Source organism: Ambystoma mexicanum, chromosome 5p (assembly GCF_040938575.1).
Source record: "Ambystoma mexicanum isolate Mex_15411 chromosome 5p, UKY_AmexF1_1, whole genome shotgun sequence".
NCBI classification, from domain to species: domain Eukaryota; kingdom Metazoa; phylum Chordata; class Amphibia; order Caudata; family Ambystomatidae; genus Ambystoma; species Ambystoma mexicanum.
The window spans coordinates 384,738,051-384,756,519 of record NC_090930.1 but is presented as its reverse complement, the minus strand read 5'-3'; the positions used below and the strand labels follow the sequence as shown (position 1 = coordinate 384,756,519).

At 53.2% G+C, this 18,469-nt stretch overlaps 1 protein-coding gene across 1 annotated transcript in view; it reads left to right on the top strand.

The window, feature by feature from the left end:
* F9 (coagulation factor IX) overlaps positions 1 to 18,469 on the top strand; it is a 512,309-nt gene that overhangs the window by 231,961 nt on the left and 261,879 nt on the right. The window contains exon 4 of the mRNA XM_069612775.1: positions 15,562 to 15,675. Within this exon, the coding sequence (XP_069468876.1) occupies positions 15,562 to 15,675 (114 nt within the window). The remainder of the gene's footprint in view (positions 1 to 15,561; positions 15,676 to 18,469) is intronic.

Below are 18,469 nucleotides of genomic sequence, written 5' to 3'. Positions count from 1 at the left end.
GTAACCACCGAAGGCGTAGCTGCCAACACTGACATCCCCATGGAGGGTCCTGACCCTGGTGCAGGTGGGTGAGACAGAACAGAATCCCTCCCTGGAACACTCACCTGCGACGGCACGTAGGTCTCATCCGAATCAACACCTGAGTACAGCTCGGGGGAGGTGCAGCCAGAGACACCCCTTGAGAGCACGACCTGCAGCACTTGTGGGTTCTCCCCCACCACCACACCACGTCCCTCACTGGTGGTTGGTCGGCCCTCGGACCCCTCCTGGGTCTGCACCATCTCCACAACCCCAGCAGTATCAGGTGCGTCTTCCCCTGCAAAGACATGAAAACAAAGAAATGGAAACAGGCATTAGCACCATGGCACACAATGAGGGCTGAGAAGCAAGAGAACCAGTACTTCATTGACACATGTCCCACATGACTAAAACCCTCCCATGCATGCACCCTCACTGCATATGAAGTGCAGGCAAATGGCACACACTGATGACACCAAGATGGAAGATGAACACATTTTCTGCATGCTGCCTGGCAGTGGCATCACACATTGGCCTGTGATTGCCAGGTGAAACACACATGCCATCACACAGATGGCATGTACCATTGCTATTGAGTGAAGATGGAGAGGAGGGCAGCACCTATTCATTCAGTCCAGTTCCCGCATGTAATTGCTTTTCTAATTCTAACAGGTCAGATTTTTCACCTGGAGCTGCCAGTCTGAAATGGTCCAATTGCACAGGGACATGTGTGTACAAATGATATCCAGGTAACAAAGTCACTCCACTTTACCATACCCATGTCAGACATGTGACTAGTGGACAGCGAAATGCCTAGTGAAAGTGGTGGAATGCAAACAAACTGACTGAATGAACAGTGAAAAATAAGCAAATATGTTGTGGCAAGGTGACACTTCAAGGGCAACTGGCGTGCAGTTGGGCTAGATGTCTACTGTTGGCAGAAGGGATACTGCTATGGCCAAATGCAGCTGCGCAGGAAGGATTGCATGAAGCACATGGCTGACCCATACGACTCAGGCGCACACACTCTCACCTGGCACACAAACAGAAGCCCTCACACACACACCATGCACATGGATGACACACACATGCATGTGCACTCACCGGACAATGCCTCGTAATCAGCCAGATCTCCCACGCCTTGGATCTGTTCCTCCGTGACGTAGGTCCCAGCGACTGACTCATGTGGAGTGAGTTCCATGTCTACTACTGGAGACCCACCTCCAGTCACTAGAGTTGCGGCATGACTTGAGGCCAGCTTACTCTTTGCCCTGCGCTTTAGGTCATTCCAGCGCTTATAGCAATCATTGGCTGTGCGCCTCACAATTCCAAGGGCACTTACGATGTCCGCAACGGTCTGCCAGTGTGCCTGGCGTTGTGCAGGTGTGGTCTTGGATCCTGCAACAATGACCATCTCGTTGTCATGTCCGGACACATACTCGACAAGTGCATTCAGTTCGTCATCCGTGAAGCTGGGCTTCCTGGACGGGCCGGACTGTGTAGCCGTGTCTGGGGCATCAGCCTGTGCCGGACGAGCACTCTTCCTCTTCCGCTTGGAAGGTGGTGGTGATCCTGAGTGTCCTGCGCCGCTCTGGACACTAGGGGCAGGAGCCCTGGTGGACTCAGTATCAGGAGTGTGGGATTGCACACTCAGCATGGGAGTTGGTGCAGGCATTGGCTCTAGTGTGATGGTGTCAGGGGGAATGTCAGCAGCATGGACTAGGACCGACACTGTCCTGGCTGGGTGTGTGAGGGCTGGGGTGGATGGAGCCGCAGCTGCCCCTGCAGCCTCTCTGCCCTGCCTCCTTGGTGCAGCAGATGACCTTGCTGCCCCTGATCCACGTGGCATGATGGCATCAACGTGCACCAGCGCACGTGTCGTAGCCCTGCTGACCTGGAAGTCAGCCATGGAGTCAGCCAGGTCTGGTGCCACAATGGGCTGGTCCAACAAGGGCTGAGCATTGATGGTGTCAGCCACATCAGCCTCAATGGGAGGGGGGGAGGGGGGGATTATGGGCGCCCGTGGTCCTCCACACATGGGGGGACAGGCTCACCCTGCAAGTTACGACCACGTCCCCTACCGGATCCACCACGGCCACCACTTGTGGCTCTTCCACCTTTGCCACCCTTACGGAATCCTCGCCTCCCAGCCATGGCACTGATGTTAATGTGCGTATGGGAGTGGATGTAGACTATTGTCCTGGGCAATTGGGGGTCAAAGGGGTTGGGTACCAGATGGTAATTGTACCCTAGTGCTCTAGCAAGGCTGAATGTAACCCCTGGGGAAAGATGACGGGTCACGCAACGCACAGGAGGCCCAAAAAAGGGAGATGACGTGCACACAACCCCTCCTAGACCACGTGTGCAGAAAGAAAAACCTGCACTACGCTGTGGCACCCAGAAACACAAGAATGAACGTATGCGTGTCACACGCAGCCTAGAATGACCTCTGAAGGGGTAGGCTACACACGGGGCAAGCACAGATGTTAGATACGTGCGTGACTCACCGTCTGCCTGGTAAACGAGCGTGTAAAAGGAGCACGTTTGGTTGGCAACACCCCCGCCAAAAGAAGATTTGTACGCTGTCTGAGGAGACAGGACAACAGTAGAAGGGAACACTGTTTGAGGGAACAGGCCCAGGTAAACCAGTAAAAGCGAAAGAAGAGAAAAATCTGTCAGAGGTAACAGGGAATACGAACTTGAAACGCCGTGAAGTAAATCGCGTGTGAAACGACAAGAAGTACAGAATTCACCCACTCGCTCTCCACGAAAAGCACGTACAAGGAAGTGGTGTTCTACGCGTACCTTTTATACAGGCCCACACGTCCAGCGTCACTTACGCAGCGTGTACGCGCTAGGGCCATTTCCACCAATTACACGCTTTGTCACTTCTGCGTGTACGGACATTTCCTCCAATTACACGCTTTGTCACTTCTGCGTGTAGGGACATTTCCTCCAATTACACGCTTTGTCACTTCTGTGTGTAGGGACATTTCCTCCTATTACACGCTTTGTCACTTCTGCGTGTAGGGCCATTTCCACCAATCACACGCGATGAGACTCTGACGTGCAGTCTTTCCACGTGTGCTCTGTCATCACGTGCTGTGTGGGAAACACCCGTGCGGGTCACGTCACAGACGCGCTTATGCGCTGAGGGCCTTTGGTCCAATAGAATCGCCTATGCGTGCTGACGCGCTTACGCGCTAAGGGCCTTTCCTCGATTTTCACGCTGACGTGCAGGATTTTCACGTGCAAAATCACTCCGTACCAAGCTGGCCACGCGTAAGCACACGGAAGACCACGCTCCTGTCCAGAAGGCCGAACTACTGCCCCCCAGAGCCCCGAGCACGCTCCCACCTACCATCTGCTGCTGCCTGACTGCCTGCTGCCCACGTGCACTGCCATTTGCTGCCTGCACATCAGCCAGGGGTGCTGTTGCTGTGACCACCCCTGCGGGTACCGAAGACTCCCGACTGGAATTCCATCGCTCCACAGCCCAGCCCCAGGACCCAGTTGCCCACCCACTCCTGCCTCTGGGGTTGTCATGTCGGGGCAAACACCATCTGTGACCACTGACAACCCCCGGCCAGAGAGGCAGAGGGGCACCAGCTTCAGTGCCACCGAAGTTGGTGTCCTGGTGGAGCAAGTCCTGGGGCAGTATGATGCCCTCTTCGGAAGTTCCCGCGCCGACAAGGAAGGACGGACTCGGATCTGGACTGACATCGTGACTGCCATCAACGCGGAGGGGGTGGCAGTCCGGGACTTACAACATGTCAGGAAGCGCTGGGAGGACTTCAGGTCCAGGACCCTGAACAAGGCCCGGCGCCTCTTGAAGGCAGCGGATGCCAAGGGGCGCCGGGGCCACTTGTCGGAAGAACAGATGGGGGTCCTGGAACGCATATCCCCAGCGCTCCACGTCCAGGTCCTGGAGAAGCAGACCCGTCTCGAGTCGAGCGGTGAGTGTACATGCATCCTGATTGTGAGCAGTGCGTGTGGTGATTATTCGGTATTGTGCAGGTTGCACATCTGTTTCTATGGGGTCGAGTATGGGTGGGGGTGTACATGGCCGTGGGGCTGACACATGCGAGGGCTGTAATGTGTGAGACATGGATGGTGCTTGTGTGTGTAGGCTTGCATGGCAAATGCAGTTGTGCGTGCACACATGTTTGTATGTATGTGTATGTAAGTAGACATGTCCGTGATGTCACGCATGTATGTTGTATTGGGCTGCATGTATGAGCACTGTGTACATGTGCATGTGTGTGTATTTGACAAGGGTGCAACAGTGATGCAACATGGATGCATGTGACTGCGGTATGTGTAAGCCTGATTGGCAGATGTGACATGGATGCCCGTCTGAACAGTGCGACACTTGGCCGAGGTGTACACATGCATGCAAGTGTGGTGGTGTGTGTACATGTGTGGTGCACTTCCTGTGTTGCATGTGATGTCTGGGTCACCTTTGGCTGCTCATGCTGTTGTATGTGTATGGATGGTGGTGGCAGTTGCGATATGCCTGTGGTATGGCTCATGTGTGCGAGTTGCAATGACATGTGTGTTGGGGATTGTGATGACATGTCTGAGGTTTGCCAATGCCACTCATGTGCAACTGTCATGTGTGTATGTGTCCATTGTACAGTGCCCTGATGCCTGTGTTTTGTTTCTCCCTGTGTGCAGCGTCAACTGATGAAGAGGGCGGAGAAGGTGCTGTGGAGCACAGCGGCGGGGATCCGACCGCCAGCCGGAGACGCAAGGCCCGGCTCCCCTCCCGTGTTGTCATCTCGTCGGGGAGTGAGGAGTCCGGTGCCGCGTCCCAGGCCGCAGCTGCCGGGGGGAGGTCCAAGAGGCGGAGGTTGGAGTTGGACTCCTCGGCAGCAGAAGGGGCAGCTGGGACCCCACAGGGCCCAACAGGGGAAGATGGCACGGAGTCATCCAGGTTGGGGGGGGTCTGGTGGAGGAGGAGGCCGTGCAAGCACCAGAGACGGGGTCTGGAGGTGGGGATCCCACTGGTGCTAGTGGTGCAGTCCAGGACCAGGGACAGGAGGCAGCACAGGCCGCCGCGGAGGTGCCTGTGTGCAATCCTGTCCCCGATCCTGTCCCTGCATCATCTTGCACCAGCAGGGATGCCTACGTCCAGACCCGTTTCCAGGCAGGGGATGAGCTGACGTCAACTGGCCTTCCTCTGCCTGCGGACGTGGCTATCCAGGTCCGGGTTGAGCCTGTCCTGGCTGGTGTGGCGTTGCGTCAACAGGCCATGCGAGGTGACCTGCAGTCTTTTCATGGAGAGACTGCACGTCATCTCGAATGGCTCGTTGACCACGTCAGCCTGCTGGGACAGGTCACCCAGGCCGGATTCCTCCGTCTGATGGGGCTTGCTCCGACCCCCTCCTCAACTGGACCCCCTACGCGCCAGTCGTCCTCTGTGCCATCTTCCCACCCATCAGTCACCTGGGTGCCCTGTGGAGCTGCCTCTGACGGTGCGGCCAGGCTGGTGGAGGAGGCATCCCTGCCACAGTCGGGAGTCGGTGGTCCAGCAGGGGTGGCCACATCAACAAGTGCACCCCAGCCGGCGGAGGATGTGCAGGCAGCAGGAGGCAGTGCACGGGCAGAGGCAGAGCAGCAGCAGCAGCAACATGGTGGGAGCCATGAAGGCTCGGGGCTTTCGACATCGGAGGGGCAGGCATCGGCCGGAGGGCAGGGGGACCCAGGACAGAGAGTGTCTTCCGTGTGGCAGCGGTTGGGCCACGCCATAGGTGCGGAGCGGCGGCGGGCGGAAGAGGCGCGGCTCACAATGGTCAGGGCGGAGAACTCCATGCGGAGGGCCCTGAGGCGGGCCGAGTGCCTCGAGGCAATCCGCAGGGGGTTGGAGGAGGACACAGCGTCGTCCCTGCGGACCCTCGGGGCCATGGAACTGGACCGCCTCCGGGACATCGAACAGGAGTTCGATGATGCCCTGGCCCGGGACACCACATAGTGAGCCGCTGGACTTGCCCGCCGCCTTTGTATATAGTTCTTTAGTTTTAGGTTTCCTTTCTTTCGTATTATGATTTGGAGTCGACGGACACTGCTCCACTTTTTGTATATAGTTGATTTTTAGGTAGATTTTTTAGTAGGTTTCCTTTGTTCAGTTGGGCTCATGGACCCTTGTTATTTTTGTACATAGTTCTTTATTGCATGGAGATTTTTTTACATTTGACTTTGGACAACATTTTTTTCTATTTGGATTTCAAGTTTCATTTTTTCATACGGACATGCAGCTTACTTTTTTCTCATTCACATTGGCCCTCATTACGACCCTGGCGGAAAGTGACTGACCGGACCGCCACAGCGTAAATAGCGTTTCCGCCATTGCACGAAGGAGCAAAGTGCGGCCCATTCCGACCCATCGGGCACGAGCACCACGCCACGGCGGAAGTGCAAAGTCCGCAATGGCGGAAATGACCCCAAAACGGCCCACACCGCCGCCGTACGGCGCCCTAGGTGCAATACCGCCACCCCTCTTAGCGGTCACCGCAGTGTGCGCCTACCGGAAAGTACGGTGACCGGAAATATACGGAAACGGAAGTAAAAACATGGGCCCGGAACGGGAAACATCCCGCCGTACACCTATAAAACCACAAAAACCACACAACCACTAAAATCACTACCCTGAAACACACCCCAACCCGTCACCCACCCTAGCGAAACCAAGACAAATGGGAAAAGTAGCGAAGAAAGCGTGCGACCGCAAGCGGCAGGTCCACTTCTCCCGTGAGGAACTCACCGTGCTAACAGAGACCCTCCAGGAGAATGCTGCCGTCGTCTTCTCCACGCAAATGACCAGAACGGCACTTGCAAACAAGAAGACCATATGGGCTCTGGTGGCACAGCGGGTAAGTGCGGTGGGGACCGCACCCCGCACCCCACAGCAATGCCGCAAGCGATGGGACGACCTGCGGATACGCGTCCGCAGCATACTCTCTGCCAACCGCAACATTGCCACAGCCACCGGGGGAGGTCCTGAATCACCCATCAAGTTGACCCCCTGGGAAGAAATCTGTGCCTCCACCATCGGAATGGAGAGCATAGAGGGAGTCGGAGGGATGGAGAAAGGAGTGCAGACATCCGAAGATTCAGGTAGGTGGGCCAGATAAAACAATGCCAAATCCACACAGTCCATCCATGTGAAGTACCATGCGTCCACATAGTGCAACAGAAACACATGTCCAGGAGAACGTCCACACACATCGGCCTGATAGCGCACGTTAAAACCCACAATAAATACATAAATAATTAAAAACCCCTAATACACGCACTACACGTGCAGCAGGCACACCCTAACTGCAGGCTGCCAAACAACTGCACCCTCACTCCACACACAAATTAAAGCACCTCCAAGGCCCCGACCCAAATCACCCTCAGGTACCACCCCAATGCATGTGATACAATGCCATTCCAATTCCCACAGACCCATCAATAACCCTCGCCCTCCTTTACTCCACCACAGGGTCCGATCCAAACGACGAGCTACAGGACACCCCTACCAGCACACCTGCAAAGAGGGCCAAGACCAACGGCCAGAGACCCTCCACCTCAGCTGCACGCATCAAGACACGGCAGCAGCACAAATCAGGTGGCAGCACAGAGGAGGGAACATCAACAGGCACCCCAGCAGCCAGCATGCCCACAACACCACCACCACAGGTCCCCCCAATGGATGCCACAGAAGGCACTGCCTCTGGTGGCAGCAGCACCATAGGTGACACCCCATTGATGGCAGCATGCTCGGACACAGAAAACGGGGATGTCGAAGTCAGATCCATCCATGACCTGTCCCAATCCCCCTGTCTGTCCCATCCCGTACAACATGAGGATACCACGCAGGGGCACCCACAAGACGACGACTGGCCATCCCCCACAAGCCCTGTGGCAAGGCAACATGATGACAACAGCCCCTCTGTGACACCCCCGCAAATGGCCATGGCCCAGCAGAGGCAACAGTCCCTCGACCAGTTAATCGTACAACAGCAGCAACTGGCCACACTCCTCAAGGACCATGCCGATGAATGTGGGGGCACTAAGGCAGACATAGAAACATCAACTGAGACACTTAGGGCAGAAATGGAGAGAGGTACAGAGACGCTAAGGGCACAAATGGAGAGTAGCACCGAGAGCCTGAGAGTCCAAATGGAGAGTAGCACCGAGAGCCTGAGAGTCCAAATGGAGAGTAGCACCGAGAGCCTGAGAGTCCAAATGGAGAGAAGCACCGAGAGCCTGAGGGGGGAACTGCATGCGACGTCCAAAGACGTATGTGCCGAACTTGCCGCAGTGCGCCGTGTGCTCACTGAGCTCTCGCAAACCCTTAGGGACATGCATGGACGTGAGCAGGCAGACACATCATCCGTTGCAAGTTCCGTCCAGGGCAGCTCCCAACGTAGATCTGGAAGGAACCTGCGCTCCACAGGCAGGGGTGCCCCTGATACCCGCAGAGGGGGCTTGCAATAGCGACAGCCCACTGACAATGAGCATCTTTGGACACTGGTGTTCGGGGGGGAGGTAGGAGGGTGGAGGGGGTGTGTTGGGCTCACTTGGGTGGCGGGTCGATAGGGTGTTCAACATGACATCACATATGCCATAAAAGGTGCACGATCAACCAATGAGATGTGTGGACATTGATCTTTGTGTACTAGGCCATCATAGGCGTACAGTCCATATTGTGCATGTCCCAGACACACACAGTGCCACGAGTCCCGTGTCCATGTATCAGCCACCAGGCGTGAGTGCTAGAAGCATACATCAATGAGATGCTGACGAATGTCACGGCCCTCCGGTGCCTCGCAGACTCCATGAGGTGCTGCCACATCCCCACCCTCATCATGACCATCATCAGGTGCTTGCAGTTCTGCGTCAGGGGGCATGGGCACATTTCTACGTACGCACATGTTGTGGAGCATGACACATGCCATGACCATCTTTGCAACCTTCTCATGGCGGTACAGGAGTGCCCCGCCAGACCTGCTGAGGCAGCGGAAACGAGTCTTCAGTAGGCCGAATGCCTGTTCAATGACTACACGGGTACGTGAGTGGGCATGGTTGTAGTCCTCCTCATGCTGGTCCCGTGGGTTCCGGACTGGTGTGAGGAGCCATCTCTTCAGTGGATATCCAGCATCACCTGTATGTGGACGAGAAACGTATGATGTGGAATGCCATTGCTACGTACGCACACCCCCCCCCCCTTCCTGCCAGGTCATTGCCAAATCACATACCCCACATAATCATGCATGTAATGAGACTCACCGAGTAGCCAGGATCTGTTCCCTGCGTGTCGCTCCATGTAGCGTGGTATTGTAGAGTTCCTCAAGACCATAGAATCATGGGTTGATCCAGGGAATCGGGCACAACAATGTGTAATGATCCTGTTGGAGTCACACACCATTTGTACATTCAGGGAATGAAATTGTTTTCGGTTGCGGTACTGGGCCTCCATGGCATGTGGGACGACCAATTCCACATGGGTGCAGTCGATGGCACCAATGCAACCCGGTATGCCGGCAAGTGCATGGAATCCCACTTTTGTGTTGGTAATTTCCTGCTCCGAGCGTGGTAGAGAGATGTAGTCGTCTGCGTGCTGCAGGAGGGCATCGAGCACTTGAAATAGTGTCCGTGAGAACAGTGGCTGAGAAATGCCATGCAACTGTCCGACTGTGTGCTGGTAGGTGCCTGTGGCCAGGAAGTGGAGTACAGACACCACCTTCAGTAGGGGTGGGATGGCGGTTGGGCTATCTATCATGCTGACAAGGTCAGCCTGTGTCATGTCCACAATGGCGGCTATGGTGTCCCGGTCCAGACGGTAGAGGGTGTGGATCTGCTCATCAGTGAGGTTGAACGGATGTGCTCGGAGGCGTGGGATTGCGGGCTGCCTGCGTGGTGGTAGTGGCTGTGCTGGCGGCCCTTGCTGGCCCTGCCTTGGCCTCCTCCTCCTCCTGCGTCTCCTCCGTGCGGCTGGTTGTAGTTGGTGTTCGTCTTCTTCTTGGAGTTGGAGTACTTGCAGTGCTATCAGGTCCCCCAGGGCCAACATCGCGAGTCCTGCCGGTAGCATTTCGGTGTGGTTGTGGGAGGAGACTGGCTGTGCAATTTATGTGTTTTCAGGCTGTATGGCCTCCACCTGTGGTGATTCATTCCACCTGTGCAAACTGCTCTCCCCTTTGGCCGAGCACGTCCCGCGCACAACGCTGCAATTCGGGGAATGGCATCTTGCTATTGCAATCATGTATTTGTACCCGATGGCCGTGTAAGATTGGTTGATATGTTCATTCTGCTGTGGTCCCATTGTTTCACATACTATCTGTGCAGTCGCGAACAGACTTGTGAAGGGTCAGTGGAACGTAGTACTCGAGTAACGGTGGGCCCTCATGCATCACTGTACCGAGTTGCAACGACGGGCGGGGCGTCCCATTTGTGGGTGAAGGCAGTTGCCATTTTCACACACAGCCGCACTCGATGGAATAATTAGTGATTTCAAACGGCCACAGATGCCTCTTCGACGTGATGTTGCAAATGAGGAATTCGAAGGGCGGCGCTTTCGGTTTCCAGCTAGCGGCGAGGAGATGCCCACAGGTCTGACTGCAAATATAACGTTCTATTGTTCAATGTCCTTGAGACAGGGCCCATGGCGAGGAAGCAATGATTGATATGAATAGTTTGGGATGCGCAATAGCTACGTGGGCGATGAGGCCGGCCGTTCCCAAATACATGTTACTTCACAACACTGGAATTACAGGCTGGGGCACTGTGGATTTTGCAGGCTGCATAACGCACAGACTCAATGGATGTTTCAAATGTTATGTGAGTAATTATTCAGGCGTTTTGATCCCGGGATGAGGGAATGATGAATGGATGCATGGGCAGGTGATTTGATACAGAGTTTGCCATGTACAGGGCTTCTTGGGATCTATCCGCCTCCCCTACGCTATGTGATGCAGGGCTGCCATAGTGGGACCATCGTCTATCTGGCCTTGTTGAGCCCTCCCTGTCTCGACGCGCCCTCAGACACTTGTGTCCATGCACGTTAACATTCCCATCTGATGGATTCTGTTTTGACAGACGCATGCACAGGTACACTCGTTTGTGAGGGTGTTTGCACCTCGATATAGATGGTTATGAGTCGCAAGTGGTTTTGGGGTGGTGATGATCCTTTGGAGTGGGCTAGCATGCATATGGCTGTGGATTTCGTGTGATCATTGAAGTGAGTTGTTGGAATGTAGTTCTGATGGCCATTCTGTTCTTTTTCTTTTCTTTTGGTTGACAGGTATCTCCTCCCCTTTTGCCACTGCCATCTGTATGCCACTCCTGCAGATGGGTTTTACTCCCGACACCTGCTGCTTCGTGTTAATCAGTGGAGCAGCATTACGATCTTATGGGACGATCGCCAATGGCCCACATGCCCTTACGCAGTACTGGTGGCTCGGAGCAACATTTCGGCCTTTCAGCTGGACTAGTGCCTCCCCATTGGGACGGCCCTGCGGTTCTGTGCGCTTCCATGTTGCCTTTTCGTACGTGAATGTGGCTCTGTGTACCATGAGGGAACAGGGCGACACACAAGTAGTGGCTGGTCATTCCTTGCGGATGCAGCCCACAATGGTGATTAGTGTTTAGGAGTTCATGGCCTGATGGCTGTATGGGCTTGGTGACTTTGATGTGCATTAAATTTCTATTCTGATTTGGCCCGTGTAGCGTTTTTCTTTGCAAGTGATGTGGCATATGCCTATTTGGGGGGCGATGTATTGTGAGGAGATCTGCATTGGGTTCCAGCTTCGGAGTTTAGTTGCGTGGTACTGTACTGGGCGCGTTTGCCTACTAAGCCCGTGAGGTCAGGGATGGGGGCTGCCAATATGACAGTTTGAATGTTGTCATGCTCAGGGGCGGGGGATTGGGTTTTGTGTAACAGATGCCGGTCAGCCTGGTGGACTGGTGGAATGATGTGATTCTCGGAATATTGCTGGTCACAGGTGCCTGTGTTTGCGTGCGTTTCTTGGTGGGGGACTGTGGTCATGTCCATTGGGATGGCTTCTGTATTCGTGCCATCTGTGCCCTGCAGCTCCCATTGGCCCCTCTTGTGTTTCTTTTGTTCGTTGCCATGCATGGGTGACTTGTACATTTCAATGGTTGCATTGTGACTTCATTGCACCTACGGGGAGTTGTACTTTGTGGGCAGGGAGCGGTGTACAGGCACTCAGTGGGGCCGTTTACGGTTGATTCGCGATGCCGTACTTCTCACCATGGCGGAAAGGTACATTACGCCATGCCTGATGACGTTAGGTACATGTCCGCTAGGGTCGGAATTGGCGTACCGTTGCGCCATGGTGGTGTTTGCGGTTTCGCATGGCGCGCGCGTGCTTGGTGCAGTTAGCGTTGGCGTTCACTACGGTGTCGCTAATGGCTTCGTACTTTGCGGTGACGGGTCATAGTCGCACCGAGCGCTATTCGATGGCGGTATTGCATTTCCGCCATCGTTTTCCTATTTCCGCCAGGGTCGTAATGAGGGCCATTGTAGTTAGTTTTCTTTCTTTAGCATTCTTATTTTTTTTCAATACAATTTTGTTTGCATACTTCACTGTGTGGTATCATCTCATTGGTTTCATGCATGTCATGTTGTGTGTTTTCCCATTCAATTGCAACCATTGTGTGTGACGGACATGGCTTCATTAGCTTCATGAACATTGGGGGTGTAACATGTGATTTCCATTTCCATGTGGGTGAATGGGTTACTTGGTAGGGCTTTTTGGCTGTAGAGGCTGACCATTACGCACATGATTGGGGATTGTGAGGACCTGGTGGGGGCTGCCCATGGTGGCAGGGCGGTGGGGGGTGGTGGGAGACATGATTGGGGGCCTGGTGGAGGATGCCCCTGGTGGCTGGGGGGTGGGGGTGGTGGGAGACATGTGTGGAGGCCTGGTGGAGGGTGCCCCTGCACTGCTGGGGGGTGGGGGAGCAGGGGGACATGGGTGGGGGCCTGGTGGAGGGTGCCCCTGGTGGCTGGGGGGTGGGGGTGGTGGGAGACATGAGTGGGGGGCTGGTGGAGGGTGCCCCTGCACTGCTGGGGGGTGGGGGTGCAGGGGGACATGAGTGGGGGCCTGGTGGAGGGTGACCCTGGATGCTGGGTGGTGGGGGTGGTGGGAGACATGAGTGGGGGCCTGGTGGAGGGTGCCCCTGCACTGCTGGGGGGTGGGGGTGGTGGGAGACATGAGTGGGGGCCTGGTGGAGGGTGCCCCTGGTGGCTGGGGGGTGGGGGTGGTGCGAGACATGAGTGGGGGCCTGGTGGAGGCTGCCCCTGCACTGCTGGGGGGTGGGGGTGGTGGGAGACATGCATTGTTGATCAGTAGTGCAAGGTGACATGTGGGTTGGCTGGGGGGCATGCCCATGGTGGATGGGCTGCCTGCGGGACATGAGCAGGGGTGCAGGGTAGTCCCTCGTGGTGTGGGCTGCCTGCAGGGGCCGTGGAGGTTGTGGAGCATACACCTGGGAGGACCCACACGGCCAGGGCTTTAAGTGGGGTAAGAAATCGAGGGGGGGCCCTCATTTGGGGGCGTGGCTTGTGGGAGGGGCGTGGCCTAAAGTAAACAAATCGTAGGGTATACACACAAATATATATAAATGTTATATATTTGTGTGCGTACCTTACTATGGTTTGTGTACTATGCAAGCCATCTTTTCTAAACATAGAGATATGTAACATATTTCTACGTTTATAAAAGATGGCTTGCAAAGTACACAAACCATAGTAAGGTACGCACACAAATATATAACATTTATATATACTTGTGTGCATACCCTACGGTTTGCCTAGTTTTCAGGCCATCTTTTTTTTTAAAGATTTCGGGTTTATAAAAGATGGCTTTGAAAGTACACAATTCAAGCCATCTTTTATAAAGCTTTGACTACGGACAAAATTGTCCGTCGACAAAGCTTTATAAAAGATGGCTTGAAATGTGTACTTTCAAAGCCATCTTTTATAAACGTCGAGGAATCCCCAGGTTCGCCGAGGGTTAAAGACGCCTCGACGACCTGGGGAAACAAAGGGACAGTAACTGCCTCTGGTGACCTCTCGCGCGAGGGGTCACCAAAGGCAGTTACTATGACTGACAGAAGTGGCAACCAGTCACAGCGTCGCTGTGGCTGGCTGCCACTTCTGTCGGCTCGCCTGACTTCATGGCAGGCGCATCTCCCGTCGCGGCTGCGGCCGCGACGGGATAATGCATTCCGCCAATGTTGCGGTTGGACGGGGCGCCGGCAGGGCCCCGGCTCAGTCCCACTTTTTGGAGACTGCCGGGGCCCGGCCCCGCCAGGCCCCGGCCCACTTTAAGCACTGCACACGGCCAATTCACGTGTAGTACTCCCCAGAACCCCTGAAATACACATACCCTGCAGAAATCGCGTGTGGAACTTCCCGCGCACCCCTGGAATACACATACCCTGCTGAAATCGCGTGTGGAACTTCCCGCGCACCCCTGGAATACACGTACCCTGCTTGCACGGGGCCAATCGCGTGTGGAACTTCCCGCGCACCCCTGGAATACACGTACCCTGCTTGCACGGGGCCAATCACGTGAGAGACTTCACGCGAACCCCTGAAATACATGTAGCCCGCTCCCCCGGCCCGATCGCGTGAGAAAGTTCACGCGAACCCCTGTAATACACGTAGCCCGCTCCCCCAGGCCCGATCGCGTGAGAAACTTCACGCGAACCCCTGAAATACACGTAGCCCGCTCCCCCAGGCCCGATCGCGTGAGAAACTTCACGCGAACCCCTGTAATACAAGTAGCCCGCTCCCCCAGGCCCGATCGCGTGAGAAACTTCACGCGAACCCCTGAAATACACGTAGCCCGCTCCCCCGGCCCGATCGCGTGAGAAACTTCACGCGAACCCCTGTAATACACGTAGCCCGCTCCCCCAGGCCCGATCGCGTGAGAAACTTGACGCGAACCCCTGAAATACACGTAGCCCGCTCCCCCAGGCCCGATCGCGTGTGGAACTTCCCGCGCACCCCTGAAATACACATACCTTGCTCGCACTGGGCCAATCGCGTGTGGAACTTCCCGCGCACCCCTGACATACACGTTCCCCGCTTGGCGTTTGCTGTTTGCCAGCCGGGTGAACTGGTCCAGGGTTAGCACAGCCCTTTGCGATGATTTAGCGATTTTGATGGCTTTTCCTTGCGCAAGGGCGTTCTTGGGGGCGTAACTGGCGCTGCTGCAGGGTCGCTGCGATTCTCTGCGCCACGGCTGGTTTGGGAGCCTAAAATCCATGAATACGCTGTGCGCGGAAATCGGTTTTAGTGCACGTGCCTGGCGCAGTCAATCGCACGCGGACACTCTGCGCCAGCCGCTTGCGACACTTTTCTGCGAAATTCTATGAATTACCCTGTAAGTTTCCAATTGTTCATGCTAACTTCTAAACCTGTGCACACTGGCTTAAATTGTCTCTTAAATTAGCATATCAGGTTTTTGCGACTGCTTCTGTGTCCAAACACTCCAAACAAATGATGTAATTTTATTTTTATTTTAGATGGAAATCAATGTGACTCAAACCCATGCTTAAATGGTGGTGTGTGCAAGGATGACATCAGTTCTTACAACTGCTGGTGCCAGCTCGGATATGAAGGAAAGAACTGTGAATTAGGTAAATGTGTTACTTCATAATAATGTTAATTGCCATTGTGAATTGATCAACTAAGTAGAATTGCTATGTACACAAGTGTAATTGAAAGATTTCATAACATACTGATCGCAGTGACATCCGTTTTTATCGGTACTTCATGGAGCCAGGTTGTTGCATTCAAGAGCTAGAAAAGGTTATCTGTGTGTTTCCCCATACTCTCCTATCCTTGGCTGGCCCCTCACAGACAGTCATTCTGCATCCGGTTCCACCCATAGCACATTACGGTGATTAGGCTTACCTTTATGAACATATGTTGTGCTCTAGCTTTTTCTGTGCTGGCTCGAGCAGAGCGGGGTGAGCAACACTAAATCAATACCAGTGGTCTAAATGCTGAAGCGACTGGTGTTAGACGGAACTTAAGACTAAAACAGAAAGTACCATTTGTCTGTGTGTGAGGAATTGCCATCTGTCAAGGTTTTAGAGGTCTTGGCTTTTTTGATTGATATTAAATATAAAATTATGTGAGTAATTTCCTCTCAGAAAGGGTGGCCCTCATTTCATAAACTGCATGCCAAAAGCATAATAGACACATGTGTCGTGCTGCATCCATCTCCTGGTCTGCAGCCCCTTCGCTCCAGTGACACAGAACACGTTCAGAGATCTCAGGTGCCTGTTTGACAGCTGCTGTAACAGTAAAGCCACTGCAGTGCAGTGGCTGCATTTAAATCTACACCTTATCACTATGGGAATGGCTATCCTGGTGGCAGCAGTACACTTGAATATAAGCAATATCTGAGTTAAGGGGATGACAGCTAGTATTCATCTTAATTATTAAAGCACCATATGATTTAAATCATAACTGTGTCAGCACTGTAAGCCCAGCTCAGCCATAGAAGAGTTATGTGCATTCTGGTCAGACAGTCTTTCTCTGCCAGCCCCACAGGACCAGAGACTGTCTAGGTCTCTGCTTGGGTCCTTTGTGAAGTTGGGTAACACCTCTCTCCAGCCCAGGAAGTCCTCAGCAGTGGTTGTCTTGGGAAACAATAATCAAAGCTGTAACAATATATTGGAAGACAGCGCTCAAAATAAGGAGTGCCCCCTCCTCCAATTAAACAAGAAAACAAAACACTGTTGGTTGAGATTCAACACATCCTATCTATGACTCATATAGAACCATGTAGATACCCTGCCCCTGTGACAACAATGAGCCAAGAGCCAGGCAGGGGTATAGGTAGAATATATATTCATGTAAAATGTATGTCCAATTAATTTTTACTAGTTATACATCCAACCTTCTCTGTGTCACCAAACAAAGCTTCAACATAACATACTGTTTCCTTTTTGTAATAAACAGGCAAATATTACTTGAAATGTTACTTGATACAATTTAGATTGAACACAAGGCACAGTTTGATTTTCAAACAAGTAACACATTGACATGTACAGTGCTTTATACCTGAGGTTTCACTGCACACTGGAACATGCTTGCAGTTTTGAAAACATAGATTTGTAAAAATGCGTGTGGCAAAAGCAGTGCAAAATCGTTCTGCTATCAGTGGCCCTTACTGTCAGGAGAGAGTGCATATTGGTAAATGGCAATTACACTAGTTTCACTTTGCAAAGCACTTCTCCCACCAGCACCAAAGACATGTGCATCAGTAATATGCAGCACCCCTCTGTTTAAAGGCCAGGCCTAGAGAGAGGAGACCGCTGCGGAATATCGTTTGGGGCCAAGGGCACCCCTTTGTTTAAGTACAAGGTTTAGGAAGTGGTGACAATGGGGAATTTTAGTTTGTGACAAAACACCTTTTTGTTGAAATACAATGTTTAAGGAATGGTGACAATTGTGATTTTCGTTTTAGGATAAGTATACATGTTGTTTAATAGCACGTTTTGGGAAGGGCTATCAGTTGGGAATTTCACTTTAGGGGCAAGGACCTTTTTGTTTTAAACGCAAGGGTTAGGAATGATGACAATTCTATATTTTGTTTTTGTGGCCAGCACCTTTCTGTTTCAAAGACAAGGTTTGAGCATGGTCATAATTGTCAATTCTGTTTTTGTGGCCAGGACAGTCCAAATACTTTGTGTGACTATAACTTCACTTCCACTAAAAAAGAGGTTGAAGGTTTCAAACTCCTCACCCCCCTGCATCAATCTATTTGGGAGTTAATTGAATTTATATTCAGTCACACATGCTAAGGGTCTACACAATTTGCCCCACTACCCACTATGAAGGGAAGATATTAAGGCGGGGGCAAAACCCCACACACCTGGTTTCAAATTGATCAATTCTACTTACATGGTACCACTGTTTTGGAATGCTTGGGGAAGACAGCCAGTCTCCTCTGGGATCAGCTCAGCGTTTGGTCACTTCAGTCAGAGATCATCAACAGTTTTCCTCCCTCATCTGGCTCTTCTAATGAATCACGGTCTAGTCAGCTGTTGGCTTCCACAGTATCTATCTCCCAGGCAAGGTTTAAGGCCTCTCAATGTTAAGGCATCTCCACCCACAATGGTTTTAGGCAGGTGTCTCAGGATTCACCCCCAGAAGGATTAATGGCAAGCCCTCCAAGATGTTTAGCAGCTCTCCTTTTTGTCCTTCTCTCACTTTTCCTCTGTTCCCTGCCTCCATAGAGGAAGCACTTTTCAATGATAAGTCCCACCCCAAAATATTAAGATCAGGAGGTGCCAACTTATTAGCCTCAAATTGTCATTGGACAACAACAGTTCTCTCCCCATCCCACGGTTCCACCCCTGTATGCCTATAGGCCCAGAGAGTTCTATGATTGAAGTGAAGTGAAGAGGTACACACCTT